The 19,612-nt window shown below is 38.3% G+C and overlaps 1 protein-coding gene across 8 annotated transcripts in view; it reads left to right on the forward strand.

The window, feature by feature from the left end:
* The window catches only part of LOC143288816 (ras-related protein Rab-37-like), a 566,540-nt gene extending 549,216 nt beyond the window's left edge, over positions 1-17,324 (forward strand). For all 8 annotated transcript variants that reach the window (XM_076597478.1, XM_076597471.1, XM_076597455.1 and 5 more), the window contains exons 6-8: positions 2,026-2,148; positions 6,598-6,674; positions 11,460-17,324. In XM_076597478.1, coding sequence (XP_076453593.1) covers positions 2,026-2,148; positions 6,598-6,674; positions 11,460-11,559 — 300 coding nt within the window. In that variant the 3' untranslated portion in view covers positions 11,560-17,324. The remainder of the gene's footprint in view (positions 1-2,025; positions 2,149-6,597; positions 6,675-11,459) is intronic.
* The last annotated feature ends 2,288 nt before the right edge of the window (positions 17,325-19,612 follow it).

The raw sequence follows: 19,612 nt of genomic DNA on the forward strand, positions 1-19,612 counted from the left end.
GATGTGTGCATTCTATGAATGTATGTGTGTGAGTCATCTATCTTTCATGTACAATTCAGACATATTTTCGTATATATCAAAAGGCAACATGTGTGTCTTTATTATGGGTGTATAATTTATGAGAGACATAAAAATTCTTTACGGGAAAATTACTCAGTGCCATAAGGATCGGTGAAAAAGGGAACAATATGTGAAGACCCTATATGCGTAGCATAGAATGTATTGTTATAAACTATGTACATTATACTTTAACCCCTTGTGTTCTGCTGACGTGTGTGCTCGTCAGTAAGTGCTGTCATCTCACTGTGACAAAAGTAACTTTGCAGGTCTGGGTATCAGTCCGTTATTCTCTGTTTGGACTTCTTCTCTTTTGGACTGCGTTGGTTTTAGTTCAGAAGAAAACCATGTATACCACTTAAACAATACATTAAAAAAAAAAACACAACTAATAATTGCACTGACTGATTGATTGATATGAATACTTATATAGCGCCTATCCTCGGTCGGAGACCAAGCTCTAAGCGTTTTACACATACGGAGTCACTTACACAACAGTCTGCCTACCTGGGTAGAGCCGACTGACGGCTGCCATTGAGCGCTCATCATTCGTTTCCTGTGTCATTCAATCAGATTTCAGGCACGCACACATACACACTCAGACAAACATGTAACATTTAACATTTTACGTGCATGACCGTTTTCTTTATTTATCCCGCCATGTAGGCAGCCATACTCCGTTGTGCATGCTGGGTATGTTCTTGTTTCCATAACCCACCGAACGCTGACATGGATTACAGGATCTTTAACGTGTGTATTATATCTTCTGCTTGCGTATACACACGAAGGGGGTTCAGGCAGGTTTGCACATATGTTGATCTGGGAGATCGGAAAAATGCTCACCCTTTACCCACCAGGCGCGACCGAGATTCGGTCCCGGGACCCTCAGATTGAAAGTCCAACGCTTTAACCACTCGGCTATTGCGCCCGTCTCATGTCACCGAGGTGCGGCAGTCAGGGGGTTAAATGACAGGACAGATGCTTGGTGCCGGATGGATTGGTGAAAGTGGGAGTGAATGCATGTGAAGACCTGTGCGGACAGAATGTGTTGGGGTGAACGATGACATGAGTAGGAAGGTGGCAGAATTGTACAAACGCTTTCCTGCCATTAAGATAAGATAAAGATAAGATAAGAATAACTTTATTATCTCCAACTGGAGAAATTTGGTCAGGTGCATTATCACAACATTGACAAGTAAACAACATGGGGACCATAACTGTAAAAGTCAACAACAGCTTTTTCGAATATCACGAAGATACAAATGTAAAAAAATATCACATACACCGTTTCATACAATAATAACTAGTATTCTTAATGTAAAAACAGAAAGAATTAAGAAACATTATTTGAATATCATTATAAACATAGCATACTATACTGCACATTGATTATAATAGACAGATAAGATAAGAATAAAGATAAATTGCGGAAAACCGCAACTAGATAATCAGCACACACCCGCACCCACCCACCCCACACACGCGGATTACAGAGTGTCCGTGGGGGTGTTGGTTCAAATCCAGGCCTTTTTTCCTTTTTTCCCCCCCCCCCAAAGTTTGACTTGAAAATAAACGGAACGTCTAGTTATGCAGATGAGACAATAATAAACGGAGGTCCTGTGTGCTGCGTACATTGGTGCCCTGGGAAAAAAGAACCCACGGTAACAAAACGGTTGTTCTCTGGCGACATTCTGAGAAGAAATCCACTCTGGTGGGTACACAGAGATATGAATGCACTCAAGCCCCCCCACCCCTCCCCCCGGCACATAAGTATCGATGCACACACACACACACACACACACACACACACGACACAGTTTGGTCAAGGGGGATGGAGTTGGGGGTGAAGGATCTACAGTTGTTTGAACAAAATATAATTATTTTCAATATCAGATTTAAAAGATTCACCATACCAATGCTTAAAATCATGACCGTGATAACACGTCAGTGGACACCTGTGCTGTGCAGGCCTGGCTGGCGGAGATCAACGAGTACGCCCAGGAAGACGTGGTGATCATGCTGCTGGGCAACAAGTGTGACTCCACCTCGGAGCGGGTCATCCGCAAGGAGGACGGAGAGAGATTAGCACGAGTAAGGCCTGCAACGGTGGTGATGATGGCTGGAACAGGGAGTACACTGACACACGGCTTGATCAGGGGAGTGTACAGACACACCTATAGGTCGATCAGGGAGTAGACAAATGCAGACACAATTATGGGTAAATCAGGAAGTGTACCGACACACCTATGAGTCGATCAGGGAGTATACCGACACACCTATGGATTGATCAGGAAGTATTCTGACACACCTGTCGGTCGATCAGGGAGTATACAAACACATTGATGGGACGATCAAAATGTATACAGACACACTTACGTGTGTGTACATAGGTGTGTACCTGTGGGTCGATCAGGGAGTAGACAAATACAGACACAATTATGGGTCGATCAGGGAGTGTACAAAAAAACCTATGGGTCGATCAGGGAGTGTACAAACACACCTATGGGTCGATCAGGGAGTATACAAATACAGACACAATAATGGGTCGATCAGGGAGTATACTGATATATTGATGGGTCGATCAGGGAGTATACAGACACATTGATGGGTCGATCAGGGTTTATAATGACACATTGATGTGATGAACAGGGATTACACTGACACATTGATGGGTCGATCAGGGAGGATAACGACACATTGATGTGATGAACAGGGATTACACTGACACATTGATGGGTCGATCAGGGTTTATAATGACACATTGATGTGATGAACAGGGATTACACTGACACATTGATGGGTCGATCAGGGAGGATAACGACACATTGATGTGATGAACAGGGATTACACTGACACATTGATGGGTCGATCAGGGTTTATAATGACACATTGATGTGATGAACAGGGATTACACTGACATATTGATGGGTCGATCAGGGCTTATAATGACACATTGATGTGATGAACAGGGATTACACTGACACATTGATGGGTCAATCAGGGTTTATAATGACACATTGATGTGATGAACAGGGATTACACTGACACATTGATGGGTCGATCAGGGTTTATAATGACACATTGATGTGATGAACAGGGATTACACTGACACATTGATGGGTCGATCAGGGTTTATAATGACACATTGATGTGATGAACAGGGATTACACTGACATATTGATGGGTCAATCAGGATTTATAATGAGACATTGATGTGATGAACAGGGATTACACTGACACATTGATGGGTCGATCAGGGTTTATAATGACACATTGATGTGATGAACAGGGATTACACTGACATATTGATGGGTCGATCAGGGTTTATAATGACACATTGATGTGATGAACAGGGATTACACTGACACATTGATGGGTCGATCAGGGAGGATAACGACACATTGACTGGTTTATCAGGGAGTTTTCAGACACATTGATTGGTTGACTCGACACATTGATAGGTTGATCAGGGATTATAACGACACATTGATGTGTTGAACAGTGATTTACACAGACACATCGATAGGTCGATCACAAAGTATAATGACATGTTGATTGGTTGATCAGGGAGTATACAGACACATTGACAGGTTGATCAGGGAGTATACTGACACATTGACAGGTTGATCAGGGAGTATACCGACACATTGACAGGTTGATCAGGGAGTATACCGACACATTGACAGGTTGATCAGGGAGTATACCGACACATTGACAGGTTGATCAGGGAGTATACAGACACATTGAGAGGTTGATCAGGGAGTATACCGAGACATTGACAGGTTGATCGGGGAGTATACCGACACATTGACAGGTAGATCAGGGAGTATACCGACACATTGACAGGTCGATCAGGGAATATACCGACACATTGACAGGTTGATCAGGGAGTATACTGACACATTGACAGGTTGATCAGGGAGTATACTGACACATTGACAGGTTGATCAGGGAGTATACCGACACATTGACAGGTTGATCAGGGAGTATACTGACACATTGACAGGTTGATCAGGGAGTATACAGACACATTGACAGGTTGATCAGGGAGTATACTGACACACTGACAGGTTGATCAGGGAGTATACCAACACATTGACAGGTCGATCAGGGAGTATACTGACATATTGACAAGTTGATCAGGGAGTATACTAACACACATATGGGTCGATTAGGGAGTATACAGAAACACTGATGGGACCATCAAGATGTATACAGACACACGTATAGGTCGTTCAGGGAGTATACGTACACATGTATGGGTCAATCAGTGAGTATACCAACACACCTGACAGGTTGATCAGGGACTATACTGACACATTGATGGGTCGATCAGGGAGTATACTGACACATTGATGGGTCGATCAGGGAGTATACTGACACATTGATGGGTCGATCAGGGAGTATACAGAAACGCTGATGGGTTGATCAGGGAGTATTCACATGTGAAAGAATGGGGCATGGTGTTAAATTAAAGCATTGGTGTGCTTGTTGTTGAGGCTGGGACAAAGAATGTTAAGGTTTGTTAGGGTTTGTGAAGAAATATGCTGTGCATTTCTTAGCAGCATGCACTTATACAGCGCACAGACGAACCCATAGCGATGAAAGAGTTGTCCATGGCAAAAATTCTGTAGAAAAAAAACAAACAAACCAGATTGATGGTAAAGTGGTGAAATAAACACGCTTCCAGACATAAAACAAAAAGAAACAAAAGAGTGTAGCACTGCACTGTGTTCTCCCATATAGGAGAGCAACCCGGATTTTACACAGAGGAATCTGTTGTGACAAAAACAAAACAAAACAAAACAAGAGAGGCAAGGCCTTCAAGACTTTTTTTTTTTTTTTTTTTTTTTTTTTTTTTTTAAGTGGTAGCACATCTATTTTCAGTCTGCAAGGAGGAGACAGTTTCACAGCAATAGCAATAGTGGGGACTGGCCTCATACCTCCCCAACAGCTAATGGTGTTTACAATCAGTAGTTATACTTACTGTTATATAACCACCATGTATTTGAATACCAAATTATGAGAGGAAAACAAATGTACACAGGCTAAAGCAAGCAGTTAAAAAGAGCACATTGTAAAAGTTTCACCGAAAGGAATGTTTGAAAGTATGGAGTTTCAGTTTCTCAAGGAGGCGTTACTACGTACGGACAAATCCATATACGTTACACTGCATCTGCTAGTCAGATGCCTGACAGCAGCATAACCCAATGCACTTGTCAGGCCTCGAGTGCATGCATATATGTTTGTGTACCTATCAGATTGGATTTCTTTTTGCATAATTTTGTCTGAGGACAACACTCTCGTTGCCATGGGTTCTTTTCACAGTGTGCCAAGTATGTGCTGCACCAAAGACTTTTGTGATTGCATGAGTGATATGTGCCCAGTGAAATCAGAGAAACAAGAGAGGCAAGGCCTTCAAGACTCACTTGTGATACACTTTTTTAAAAAAAATCCAAGCTTTTTATGTATTGAGTATAATTTCAAAATGTAATGTTTAAGATGAGAAAGATCAATTTAAAGCAAATTAATTCCCCTAGCATAATTACAGAGTAATTTCCCTTTTATACCATCTGCGCCAAAACGTTTGCAAAATAAATAAAACTTCCATGCTTAGCAAAATAAGTTCCTGTTTGAACAAAAAAATGATAATAATGACTGCTCTTGTTGTTGGGTCAGAATATCAGATCAAAGTGCCAAGTTTAGAGAATACAAAAAATATAAATACAACAGTAAATGCAGTTTGCATATAATTAGGCTTCATTTTTTTATTTTTTTTGTGCCCATCCCAGAGGTGCAATATTGTTTTAAACAAGATGACTGGAAAGAACTGAATTTTTCCTATTTTTCTGCCTAATTTGGTGTCAACTGACAAAGCATTTGCAGAGAAAATGTCAATGTTAAAGTTTACCACAGACACACAGACACACACACACACACACACACACACACACACACACACACAGACAACCGAACACCAGGTTAAAACATAGACTCACTTTGTTTGCACAAGTGAGTCAAAAACAAAGACAACTCACACCACACCAGACTACAAGTACCATACCACCACATCGCATCACACCACGCCACACCACACCACACCACACCACGTGTACCATACCACCACATTGCATCACACCACACCACGCCACACCACACCACACCAGACTACAAGTACCATACCACCACATCGCATCACACCACGCCACACCACACCACACCACACCACATGTACCATACCACCACATCGCATCACACCACGCCACACCACACCACACCACATGTACCATACCACCACATCGCATCACACCACGCCACGCCACACCACACCACATGTACCATACCACCACATCGCATCACACCACGCCACACCACACCACACCACATGTACCATACCACCACATCGCATCACACCACGCCACACCACACCACACCACACCACACCATAGCAACACAATACAGTACAATGTTTATATGGGTGGCCGTCATGAGACGTGTGTGTGTGTGTGTGTGTGTGTGTGTGTGTGTGTGTGTTTCCAGGAGTATGGAGTGGCCTTCATGGAGACCAGTGCCAAAACAGGCGTCAACGTGGATCTGGCCTTCATGGCCGTGGCAAGGTCAGCACTTCTTGGACTGGATTCTGTTCTGTTTTATATATATTGTATTGTATTTTATTCTATTTCATCATCATTGTTCATGACCTCTTGGATGTAATCAATGATAATGATGATGATCATCATCGTAACAGTAATGATAATGATGATAATAATGATAATCATAATGATAAGATGATGATTATGATTATAATTATGATAATGATGATGGTAATGGTAATGATAATGATGATGATGATGATTATTATTATACTGTCAATGATAAGAAGAATAGAAATAAATATAATAATGATAGTGATGAAATAGTGATACAGTGATTATAAAGATAATGATGATAATGGTAATAACATTAATAATAATAATAATAATAATGATATATTGTACTTATATGGTGTAAACTCCCCATAGGATGGGCTCTAAGCACCCCACATGGGATCATACATATACAATAGTGTAAACCACACACGAGCACATGAGCACATAGAAGTGGAAACAAAACATCTATATACGAGTACACCAATACAATGCTACACACACACACACACACACACACACACACACACACACACACACACACACACACAGAGCAGAACAAAGCCAAGCAAAGCAAATGCAAACCCACATGACATGTGCAGGTTTGCATGTATGCATTTAGGTACCTATTGTGTGTGTGTGATTGTGTGTGTGTGTGAGAGAGAGAGAGAGAGAAAGAGAGAGAGAGAGTATGTGTGTGTGTGTGTGTGTGTGTGTGTGTGTGTGTGTGTGTGTGTGTGTGTGTGTGAATGAGAAGTAGGTGAGAGAAACTGTCCATATATCGTAAGTCTTGCTAACCACGCTGTGTATACATGCTCTGGTAATTTTCAGTGCAAGATAACTGATGACTTTACAATACAGAGGTATATGTTAGATACTGGATGTGTTGGGGTGTGGCCCACTTATACAGTGTGTGGAGACAGGGCAGAGTTCTGCATCTCACCATCTCACCATCAGCTCTGCTGTTTATCCCCTGATTAGCCATACCCTGAAATGCCACACAACCCTGTTTATTGGCCAGTCTGTGTGCTTGAAGCTGCTCTGCAAACAGTGGGAACAAGATTTGCCATATGTTCCCATGGAAGCATAGTGGCCTTGACCTTTAGTTGGAAAACTACATGTTTAATAAGGTTTCATTAATATGGCCACTTGTCTTTACCGATATGTGTCTATTGTTTCTTTAGATTGTAGATTTACAGTCTACTTTTTTTCTTTTCTGTTTTCTTTCTTTTTTTTCTTTTTTTTTGGGGGGGGGTTGGGGGTGTGCGGGGGTGGGGGGGTCTTCATTATGGGTGTAATAGTGGGGTGCATGCTTCTATTCTTTTTTAGGTAAACGAAAATATACACATTGCAGTTTTGATTATGGTAATATGATTATTAGTTCTCGAGAAAGCACCCTTTCTGTCAAAGAAAACTCTGTTGAAAAGATACAATATAATCAATGGGGGATGGGGAATAGTTGTAAACATTTTTTTTTAAATGATGCAAGATGTGACAATTTGAGCTGTATGTGATTGAATGCCAGAGGCTTTGTCAGATCTCGGAAATTCGTCTGTTTTTCTGATTTCTTCATTTGAACTCACAATTTGTCTGTTAGATAATCAAGATTATACAACATAATGTGTCTAATCTTCAGAGAGGAGAAAGTTAAAGGCTTTTTGTCGACTGAAAAAGAGCACCATACCTTTAATAATGAAATAAATAAGGATAAGAAGAAAATAAGGAAAACACCATCTGGTCTAAGTGTTGACTGCACAGAAGAAAATGACAGCACAGAATGAATTACAGACTGCAATATTGGTGATGTGGCACGTTGTCCACCACCTCGGCTGGGGACTAATTGACACATGATAGGCGTTTATTCTCCACACTCTAGACTGTTGCAGCTGTCTTGGTCACCTCAACGCCACTAAAAGCAAAATTTTCACTTTCCAGGGAATGTGTACACAGACTTGTAACACAACACTGGCTGGCATTCCCTCTGGCAAATTTCATCAGGGACATCCTCAAAGGCACTTAAAGGTCCCCAAATACATGATTTTAAACTTGTAAAATCATTTTGTAATGTGAAATCAAACGTTACTTAAAATCATGAAATTGCATACTGCACACACTTATACTGACCTAGTCATATTTAGCACCAAAAACAAAAACAAAAAAAACAACAACAAAAATCAGCCAGTGTGAATTTCATCTGCTGCTATGAAATTTCATTCAAACATCCTGCTGTAGTGACAGGGTTGTGGTATCACAGGCAGAGGTCAGAACAAAATAATGCAAGCAGTTTTGCCTGTTTACAACTCATCATGAAATGGGGAAATAGTGTGCTGCAGGTGGATGCACAGTGCTTATAATGTAGTGAGGTTTATTTCATCACCAAATGGCTGTATTATTATATCATTTGCAAAACGTGTTGCTGCTGATGTAATTTGAAGTTGATAGCCCTTGCTCTGTAATTATTCCACCTTGAGGCATTCATGCACTACATTTTAGGTGACACAAGAATTGTTAAGTGTCGGACTGCAAAAAGTGTGAGTGCATTTGAATATATTTGTGTGTCTGTGTAGATGTAGGATGGGGCCTAGGCATGTACATGTGTGAGTATACTGTGTCTGTATGAGACTGGAAGTTGGTGCATGTGATTCATGTACCTTTGTGTGTGTGCACTCATGCACATGTGTGTTTGTGATGTTCCAATGTGTTTCAAAGAGTTTTTGCACTTCAAAACTGTGTATAGGGGACCTTTAAGCTGTACATCCATCAGACTTAAGCCTGTCGTCGGTGTCCAGTCACGTGCATTGACTGTCATGGGCAGTCTTCACATGTTTCTCACACACACACACACACACGCACACGCACACACACACGCACACACACACACACACACACACACACACACACACGCACACGCACGCACGCACACACATATAAAGGAACTTTAGTTCCTGCTATTTCATCATGATCATTTAATGTGGAAGAGAAGATGAAGACAGAGAAAACTGAACTTGCAAGAAATGTAATACAGGTACTGTTCAAGAGTTATTTCATATTTCTTTTTGAATGTTCAAAATAATGTAATATGAAAAGACTGATACCAAGTAAATACTGATCTAATTTGTCAATATTTGGTTTATGCAATTTATTTTGTGCTGATGGAGGGGAAAAAAGAAAAGAAAAAAATAAATTCACAAAACTTGGGAAAGGTATGTAACAAATATGTCCTTACAACTGGAACATACATGTCAGTATGCTTCAGTTTTTGATTTATTTGTAAATTATTATCATCATTATCTAAAATAATATTTGGGTGTGCTTCCATGCTTATTTTGTTTGACATTGTTGGACTGATGTTATGATCCAGTGTGTATGCATTGATACTGTATCGCCCACACCCTAAAAGTGACAAGAGGATGAACTTCTTTGAAGCAACAGTATCCACCTTCATCCTTGTGTTGAACTTGTGGCATTCTGGAAATAGCAATGTTATGAGAAGCACATTAGGTTTTTGGTAGCAGTCAGAAACCAAAACTGTGCCATTGGAAATCAGTGTTTTAAAGGATCAGAGAATCAGTGTTCAACATTCCATCGGTGCATGTGCAGCTAATGAAGCTTTTTTTTCTCCTGTTTTTGTGTTATATTGCAGGCCATTGACAGGTTACAGTCTGGCAGTTCTTATGTTTTAACTATTATCTGACAAGGAAGGCATTTCAATAAATCATCATTATCTCACACATAGTGTCAGCACACAATGTTGAAAATAATGACAACAATTAACCAATGAGAGGATAGCTTTTTAAAAAGTCCAGTCATCACAGTTTTAGAAGCAGCATTCAAAGGGAGGTAATTGGAAGGGTACTTTTGGAACAACCGTGCAATGCTGCTCTTTTTCTTCTTCTTCTTCTTCTTATCATATATATATATATATAAGTCCCTGCATGTTGTGCAGGTCATTTAGTGGAAAAAGCCAGGAGACTAATACTTTTGACAAGTTAAACCATATATTGCATACAGCTGTTTGGCAATTCTAATTTTCATAATTTTGTCAAATGACCTGCTGTTGTGATATCAGATCATTATTGCTTTGAAACCAGTAATCAAATTGCATTTAAATCAGACAGCAAGTGAACAGCAACACATGAAGAAAAATTACTTCCAGAATTATTACACGCAGTTGGAAAGTTTGTATATGAGACATACAAACAAACTAAACACATGAACAAAAACAACTTCCAGAATTATAACATTCGGTTGGAAAGTTTGTATATTAGACACACAAACAAACAACAACACATGAACAAAAATAACTTCCATAATTATTACATTCAGTTGGAAAGTTTGTGTATGAGACATACAAACAAACACATGAACAAAAACAACTTCCAGAACTATAACACTCGGTTAGAACGTTTGTATATTAGACACACAAACAAACAACAACACATGAACAAAAATAACTTCTGTAATTATTACATTCAGTTGGAAAGTTTGTATATGAGACATACAAACAAACAACAACACGTGAGCAAAAATAACTGTCTGAATTATTACATTCAGTTGGAAAATTGTATATGAGACAGACAGAAAGTTTGTATATCAGACATACAAACAAAAAACCAACCAAAAAAAACCCACCACCACATGAACAAAAATTATTACATTCAGTTGGAAAGTTTGTATACGAGACATACAAACACCACCACCAGCAACAAATCCAAAATGTATTTTCAAAGGAGATGACAACCTGTCTGTGTGCAGAGATCTGAAGATGAAGAAGACGCGGCGGCCTAACGAGCCCAAGTTCTGTGTGGCAGACTACGTGGAACAGGAGAAGAAGGAGGCTGGCTGCTGCAGCTAGTGTCTGCATCGTCCTCTGTTCTCTCTGCTTCCCTTTAGCACGTACCTGGCTCGTTAACCTGAAATCTTCCTCGTCTTCGGTTCCTTCCTTCCTTCCTTCTTTTGTTTCTCCAAACGTTTGTGCTCTGTATCGCCTGCTCCTTGTCAACCGTTTGCTCCTTGTCAACCGTTTTATAGTCTTCTTTGACTTGTCATCAGTGCTTGTTTGAAGACAACATTGAAAGTTTGACGTTATTGTTTTGTGGTGTGTAAAATTTTTGTTGTTGGTTTTTTTTGTTGGTTTTTTTTTTCTCTTTTTGTTTTTTTGTGGTGAAAAGATCTTCTGTTAAATGTACATATTTCATATCTGTGTTCATTATGTTTGTTACAGTGGTAATGTAATATATTCTGCATGACAATGGTGTGTTTGTAGGGTGTACATCATGACTCTGACAGCATTTGTCAGTGCTGTAAAAGTTCATAGTTCTTCAGTGTACCGGATTTTTTTTTTAATATGTCAAAAAGTTCAAAAATGTATTACATTCCTCAGAGCTTTTGCTGGAAAATGGACCATGTAGTTTTTTTTTTGTTTTAAAAAAGAAATTCATGCTTTCATAGATTTAAGCATCAGAAATATAATTTCAGTGAGTGAGCTGCAGTCAGCTGTGATAATTATTTCCTGGTTCAATTTTTACAAGTAATAGATGACTCCCAGAAAAGAATACTTTTTTTTTTTTACACATATGTTCTTGGACTGGAAGGTTGGGTTTTTTTCGGTTTTTTTTTTTTTTTTTTTTAATTGCTTTCCTAAGAGCCAGAAGGTTATAGCATTCAGCATCCTTTATGATAAAAAATAAAAATTAAAAAAACAAAAAGAAAAAAAAGAAAAGCATACTTGACAAATTAATGAAATGAGATTTGTGGATGCATTTACAGTGTGAGGTTTACCAGATGTTTAAAACCATAACTGGGTTCTATATTGGACTTTTAACTGAAGGTGTAAAGTCGTAAGAAATGTCTTTACAAAAAAGAAAAAAAAAAAAACAAACTGTAACAGCTTCTTATATTTCTTGGAGACATGAGCACAAAATGCTTAATGTTTGTAGTCTGCCATTATGTAGATTTTCTGAAAACAATTTATGCACATTTCTTCAAGTGTCTTTTGTTATAATGGAGAGGGGAAGTGGTTATAGTAACTGACAGGATAAAACAGTACTGTAAAATATTACATGATGGCCGAAACAAGTATTATTTGCAATTTACAGTTCAAGTATTTTATCCTAGCTATGCAGATGCTGATTTGTTTGTGAGTGTGTAATCAGGGAGATAATTTTCCATAGTGTAGCATTTTCAACCTGATTTTTGTTTGTTTGTTTCATTTTGTCTTTTTGTTTGAATCATTCTGTGTAAAGAAAAGGGTATATAGACAATTTATGTCATAGTTTCTAAAGTCACCAGATGCTTCAAAATTCACATATGTGGACACAAATTGCCCACTGCATTCACCATGGAAATAATCCAACCAGTCTGCTCAATTCATATATATATATATATATATATATATATATATATATATATATATATATATATATAAATTCAGAAACATACTCCTAACTCCAGAAAGTAGTCATCAGCTTGAATCAATATTGGGAAGGAGTAAGCTGTCATCAGTCAGTTTATAGGTTTCCATGACTGGATACTTTTTTCTCAAATATGGTTGCATACACTTTTCTAATTTATATAAATTAGATCTATATGTTTTCTTGTAAACAGGAAAAAAAAAAAACAAAACCTCTGTCAATTTTTGTTTTAGTACATTTTTTTTTTTCTTTCTTTCTTTTTACATGCTTGCTGGCAGTTTAAGAACGTTAGAATTCTGAACATGCAAAACAACAGTGTCACTTGTGGACTTGTTTTTTTTTCAATAGCCGTTTTTTGGCTGCACAGTGCTCTCTGTTTAATCTAGAAAGAGCATTACAAGGGAAGAAGTATGACAATGGAAGAGCAGGACAACTTTTATTTTCTTTACTGGGAAAGAGCAAAAGAACTGATTTGTCTAAACCAGAAAGGCAGTGACAAATGTTTTGTCCATTCAGGGAAGAGCATGACAAACGGTCTGTACTGGAAAGAGCATGGCAATTAGTTGGTCTGTAAGGGGGAAGAGTGCGACATGTTTTGTCTGCACTGGGTAGCGTGTGCTAAATATTTTGTCTATAGTGGAAAGACCATGACAAATGTTTGCCTATGATGGGTAGACCATGACAATGGTTTTATCTGTATTTAATTACAAAGGTTTCATATTTTTATTGAAAGACCATGACTTGTCTATATTGAGAATACCAAGATGAATGTTATGTCTGGACCGGGAAGAATATGACAGATGTTTTCTTTATATTGGGGACAGCACAATAAACGTTTGGGTTTGTTGTTTTTTTTGTGAAAGGAACATGTCAAGCATGATTTGCTTATCCATAAAAAAAAGCATGACAAATGTTTTGTTTATTCTGGAAAGGACATATATGCATAATATGTTGAGGGAACTGATTTAAACAAGAAAAAAAAAAGTTTGTTTACAATGTGATAAAAACATCCACCAATAGAAACAGATGCATGACAAAAAGAGAGGTAACAAGGGTTTAAAAATTAATCAAGCAAACAAGAAGGGTGGCAACAAAGGTTAAAAATTATGATTAAAGTAAATATGCAAAAGAAAAGGGAGATAGCAAGCATTGAAATGAATACTGAATGGGTGAGAGAAGGTAGGTGACAAGCAGTTAAAATAATCAGTCACTAACATTCATCAGAAAAGGAAGATTTGGGTAAAATGATGACAGGTCTTACAAACATGAGCAAAGGGAGGTAACAAGACCTTATAATGAGTACCTGGGTAATGTTATTCATTTGCATGTGCATCCTCATTAATCCAAATCCAATGGGACTTTCTAACGGGCACTTACCAGTTGGTCATTTTGAAGAGGCATGCAAGGTTTCACAACCACATGTTACTGAAAAGATGAATCCACGAGTACGTGTTTACATAGTATTGTTCTCTAATGAAATTTTGAACAGAATTATAGTCACTCATATAAATCCACTGTAGTGAAATACTGGGTCTTTCTTTTTCTGTTGATGTTCTTTGTTTATTTTCATTGTTTGTTTATTTTTTGTTTGTCTGAGTTGTTTTTTTCATCCTTAGAAAATGTGAAAAGTTATCATTTTGTAGATGGAGGAAAACAAAAAGAAATGGTTTCTTCATGTGCAATTTTAGTCATCCATCAAAATGTTTCTGTATTCTTCAACTTAGTTCAAGTAGACACTTGATGGATTTAATGTTGCAGTGAAAAAAAGAAAAGAAAAGGAGGATAGGTTGATTTCAAAGTTGTGTTAAAGTGTAGCAGTATACTCCCTGATCGACCCATCAAAAAAAAGAAAAAGAAAAAAAAAAGGTCTATCCACACTGATTAATAAATAGATAGATAATTGAAACACTATATATCGATCTAGAACATAGAATTCATACTGGTTTGGCACATGGGTGCATTTTTCTTACATTGGTGCATCCTCCATTTGTGTGTGTGTATGTGAATGTACAAAATTATTTGCAAACATTTCCTGCTCATGAATCAGAAGATTTGGGTCACACAAAAAATACATATAAGCATCGACTTATCAAGTCAAGAACCAGTTGCAGAATAGGGTCTTAAAGATCCAAAATGATAATGTGACTTGTTCCAATCATTGTTTGTATAAAGGTATTCTTGTGATTGGGACATTTCTAAAACTAAATGCTCAGTTACTGAGCTGCGTCTGCTTGATCTGTTTGTGTTGTGCAGTGCGAAGTGATAACATGTCAGCTCTAGTCAGCTGTGTATCTGAAAACTGCTTTGCTCTTCGTGTCATTGTGTAATTTGCAGTGATGTTCTGTGACTTCAAAACCATAAACTCATTTGACATTTTGCTGCCTATTGATGTCCAGCTATCTTGAGCCACAGGAGTTTACAGTGTCCTGTAATAGCTGAACTAAAAGACATTTATCCCAGTGTAAAGCAAATTGCCAAGTTCCTGAAAATCTGGAATTGCAAGATTTCTATATTTGGAACTGTCCACATAAATTTTGAAATGAATCTCTGAATCCAGATGGAACAGATTGCTCACAGAACTAATACAGGACTCAACTGTACCCAGATCATGTAATGTATATAACATATTATGTACATGTATCTGAAATCCGTGCCAGGTCCACTTGTTGAAAGAAATCATATGCTTTTCAGAATTCAGGTTGGACATCATGGTTTTTTTTTCTGTTTGTTCTTTTTTGTGGCACAGCTATCTTCACACTGCAAATGTCAGTTATACATACATGACTATGTTTCCAGGTTCCACATACATGCATGCATAAATTTAGAATATTCAAACTGTAAATGAATGTTATTGGTACTTTTAATTCTTTGCCTGTCCATACATGTGTGCACATTTAGCAATGTGTCTAGAGAGCTGTTCTGATTTCTGCTTTTAGTAATACTGTTGTTTTGTTTTTACTTTTAATACTTTGCTTGTAGACTTGTGTTTTTGTGATCTTTCTGTACATTCAAGTTTGTATTTGTTGGTTTTTTGTTTTTTTGCCAGTCATGTGAGATTCCACTGGTCATGTTTTGAATGACAGAGTGACAAGGAATACATGGGGTGTATTTGGAGTCTGTATTTGGAAAAAAAAAAAAGTTATATGTATTATTTCAAATGGGAATTTTCACTGTTTCATAATGCATGTTTCTGGTGTGAGGTACGTATTTTTTCCCCCCTTTCTTTAGCTGCAGAAATGGTTGACGACCATCACTGTCAGTATCATCGCAAGTATTAGGTGGTTGTAGTTTCTGCTTTACAGTTTCAAGTAGTCATGGTAGCTGGTGGTAGCTGTGTGATCATATTGTTTAATGTATTGGAATCAATGGGAGGAAAGTATCAAAAAAAAAAAAGTGTAAAGCTCAGAGCCATACATTTTCATTGTCCATGACCGTTGAAAAGGTCCAGAACTGGTTCACAAGGCTGGCCTATATTCAAGGACTGAGCATTCCAAAAAGTGCTGTCTATGGGAGTTAGCTGCCCAGCTAACAGATGAGATTCAGGAGCAGTCTGGATGCTCACCACAGATTAATGTTGAAAAATCACTTATTTGTTTCGTGCATCGGTGTGTGTGGGGTACACTTGTTATAACGTTGCTACACATGTACTTCTGCATTTGTTTACATGACTGGGTGATTCATATGCGTGTGTTGTGTGTGTGTGTGTGTGTGTGTGTGGATTTACTGTGATTGTTGACAATGCATTTTGTTTTGCTTGCATGTAAAAAAGATTCGACGGTCTTGTGCACTTGTTTAAAAAAAAAAAAAAAAAAGAAAAAAAAAAAAGGAAAGTGCAATCTTTTCAGTCTCACCGGAATAGTCAGAATAAAATACCAGTGTTTTTTTTTTTAAATGTTATGTATTTTCATTGAATTGTCTTTCCATTCCACCCCTGTATCTAAATAAAAACTCAACAAAATGTACTGAATTTTTTTTGTTTGTTTGTTTATATATTCAGTTTGTCATTACCTTTCTTTCCCTTTCTTGTTGAAGAAAAAAACTATAATATTTTTGTTGCATTAGGTTGGGTTTTTTTGTTGTTTTTTCAAACTACACCATTGTTGAAACCACATGGTGATTATATTCTTCTGTTGGTCTTTGACATTTAGAAGAAAGTCACAAGAATTATCAAACCATGGCTGACATAATAAATATTTGTGCGTACCCATGTTGTTGTGTTTGTCATCTTTACAACAGAAGTTTGCTCTTAAGATGTCGGATGAAGGCTGTGAGTTCTCCCCACCTTTAGTGTTAAAGTGTTTGTGACCCAAGTTCTCAGCAACCATAGACTTCTGAGGACTCTAGGGATGTGACAGCGGTTTCCATTCCAGCAGGGGACTGTCTTAATTGAATAAAGGCTGTGTCCCACATGCATTGAATCCAAACAGGGTGATGATGTCCAGTGAATTTGAATATCTCCACAGTTTCACTTTCAAAGAGGTGTCAAAGTGTGCAGAGTGATCCAAGTGAGCTATACAACATCTGCTTAAAAAAACAAAACAAAAAAACCAACTGATACCTGACCGTTGCATATGATAAACCCTGACATGCTGGTCATGCCTTGGGAGCCTACCCAAGGTTTGCGTAAAACAGCAGAATAAAATGAAATAAAAAATAAACCAAATAAACAAATAAGTAAATATATTTATGCATAATAAGATGAAAGATACATAGAAGGCAAATAACTGAAATAAATTAGAATATGAACGGGCCATGTTCAGTGACCTTGTGCGCACCCACACACGCATGCATACTCACACAAGCGTGTAAATATGCACACACACACACACACACACACACACACACAAAACACAAGCAACAATTTACTGTCTCAGAAAAATACCTCCACAGTGACTTTGTGCAGGGTTTCCTGTGAACCGCCAACACTCAGACTGCAGCAGAGCAAGGCTGGGTGTGGCTTGTAATGGGGGCACAGGGTATTAAGCAGAGTGGGACAACTGACTGCCACTATGGAAAAATGGAGCAACACCAAAATAAAATTCTGCTTGATGAACAAACTGAAAAGGAGAGAGGGGCTACCAGGACCTGACTTGACTCTTACATTCCCATTTTTCTATGAACCATTACTTCCCCTTGTTCCCAGATTCCCAGGATACACAAATTCCTTTCATTCCTTGATTTAAAAAAGAGAAAGAAAGTATGAAACAGGGTATTACAGCCGTCATGTAATATGTCACACAAAAGTGACTCATGTGTGATATACCTTAAAGCAGTCATGCTAATTACTGCACAAATATATGCCACAATTTTCACACATGAACTTTTTGAACTTTTGATCACCCACTATCTAAGCTTCTGAAGTAGCAGCTAATTGCACTCTCCCTCCTCTTCATTCAGTTGTAACAGATCAAGATCATCATCTGATAAGCGTTGTAAAACATTCATCAGAAAACTAGTCAAAATCTGAAGTTTTAAACATTCCATTTTCTGTGTACCTGTAAACTTGTCAAAATCTGAAATTTTAAACATTCCATTTTCTGTGTACCTGTATCTACACAGCACATTGGCAAGAATGTAAGAGCAGTCCCTTTCCCACGGCCTAGAGAGGGGGAGGGGGGTGTCATGCATCCATTCCACTCATATTCACTGCCCCGCTACTGACCTGGTCAAGGACAGATGACATGCACTGATAATGCAACTCATTTGAAGTTCAAAGTGCTTTCCGCAAGAACTGATTTTCTGTGCCATAGGAAGAAAAGGGAGCATTCTCTGCTGCACGGTTTTCCTGGCTCCAGGAATGTAAACCTGAAAACTGTTCTGCAGGAATGAAAAAGTTAAAATCAATTACTACAACTGTTAATATTAAAACACAGTCACCAACAACTGACGATTTCTGACAAAATTCTGCTGCACTCTTTGAACCACTTCAATGATACAGGTATCTCAAATTTATATCACTGGCACAATGTCAGTGACACCCGCACTTGCATATCTTATTGAGAACCTAGTCTTTTGCATGCAGTCACTTGCCAAAGATAAATATTTGCAGTCCACTATATGCACCTATACAACACATCGTAAAACACCAGGAAAACAGTTACTACAGACCACTTTACAAATTCAAAACGAAAGGTTTCAAGCCAACTTTCAGGTGTATCTACACTTATGATAGATAAACATATTCTTCTTCTTCTTCTTCTTCTGCGTTCACTCGTATGCACACGAGTGGGCTTTTACGTGTATGACCGTTTTTACCCCGCCATGAAGGCAGCCATACTCCATTTTCGGGGGTGTGCATGCTGGGTATGTTCTTGTTTCCATAACCCACCGAACGCTGACATGGATTACAGGATCTTTAATGTGCGTATTTGATCTGCTTGCATATACACACGAAGGGGGTTCAGGCACTGGCAGGTCTGCACATATGTTGACCTGGGAGATCGTAAAATTCTCCACCCTTTACCCACCAGGCGCCGTCACCGTGATTCGAACCTG

Source organism: Babylonia areolata, chromosome 1 (genome assembly GCF_041734735.1).
Source record: "Babylonia areolata isolate BAREFJ2019XMU chromosome 1, ASM4173473v1, whole genome shotgun sequence".
NCBI lineage: Eukaryota > Metazoa > Mollusca > Gastropoda > Neogastropoda > Buccinidae > Babylonia > Babylonia areolata.